At 38.7% G+C, this 667-nt stretch overlaps 1 protein-coding gene across 1 annotated transcript in view; it reads right to left on the reverse strand.

The window, feature by feature from the left end:
• The window catches only part of LOC104408442 (protein kinase C alpha type), a gene marked incomplete at its 5' end in the record, with an annotated part of 85,913 nt that overhangs the window by 51,401 nt on the left and 33,845 nt on the right, over window positions 1-667 (reverse strand). Inside the window, one exon of the mRNA XM_010018051.1 lies at window positions 512-640. Within this exon, the coding sequence (XP_010016353.1) occupies window positions 512-640 (129 nt within the window). The remainder of the gene's footprint in view (window positions 1-511; window positions 641-667) is intronic.

Genomic DNA, 667 nt, shown 5'->3' on the forward strand with positions numbered 1-667 from the left:
CGTATCTTTCCCTTCCCTCTCTCCCTCCTTCCCATCTGGGTAACCTTCACTTTACTGAATGTGATGATTTATTTTTTTATTTCATAACTCACTGGGAGTAATATTTGGGATTGATTCCAAGTTGAGTTTGTTTATTAAATACTCTGAAATGCAGGAAACAGCTCCTCAGCTGATGAAAGTCCAGAGTACTTCTGCAGACGATGGCTAACTTCCTGAACAGCTAGAGCTATCCTGGGTTGCTCTCGACATGAAAAATTGACATTACAGTTATTTTCTAATTAGTATTCCTAAGTTTGTAAAGCTGTGTCTACAGCTTCCATTTGTCTGTTTATCTTTATGAAGATAAACATAGTTTCTTAATTCAAGGACATGTCAAATAAAATCCTCACACTTCCGAAGGGAAATACTCCATCACCGGCTTTAATATACAAAGATGTGACCAAGGTACATAAACCTGCAGTGTGTATTATACACGTATAAACCCTGCAAAATTCCAAAATGAGTTGTTTACCTGTTACTTCCAGTTTGTCACCATTGACTTCAGCTTTCAGATAAATCCTTCCTCTTTTCTCTGTGTGATCCATGCCACAGAGGCTTGGGACGTTTATTACGCATTGCTTATGAACGTTCATATCACAGGCTGTGGGTATAAAAGCGGGTCAGACAG

Source organism: Nestor notabilis, unplaced genomic scaffold (assembly GCF_000696875.1).
Source record: "Nestor notabilis isolate BGI_N333 unplaced genomic scaffold, ASM69687v1 scaffold3977, whole genome shotgun sequence".
NCBI classification, from domain to species: Eukaryota; Metazoa; Chordata; class Aves; order Psittaciformes; family Psittacidae; genus Nestor; species Nestor notabilis.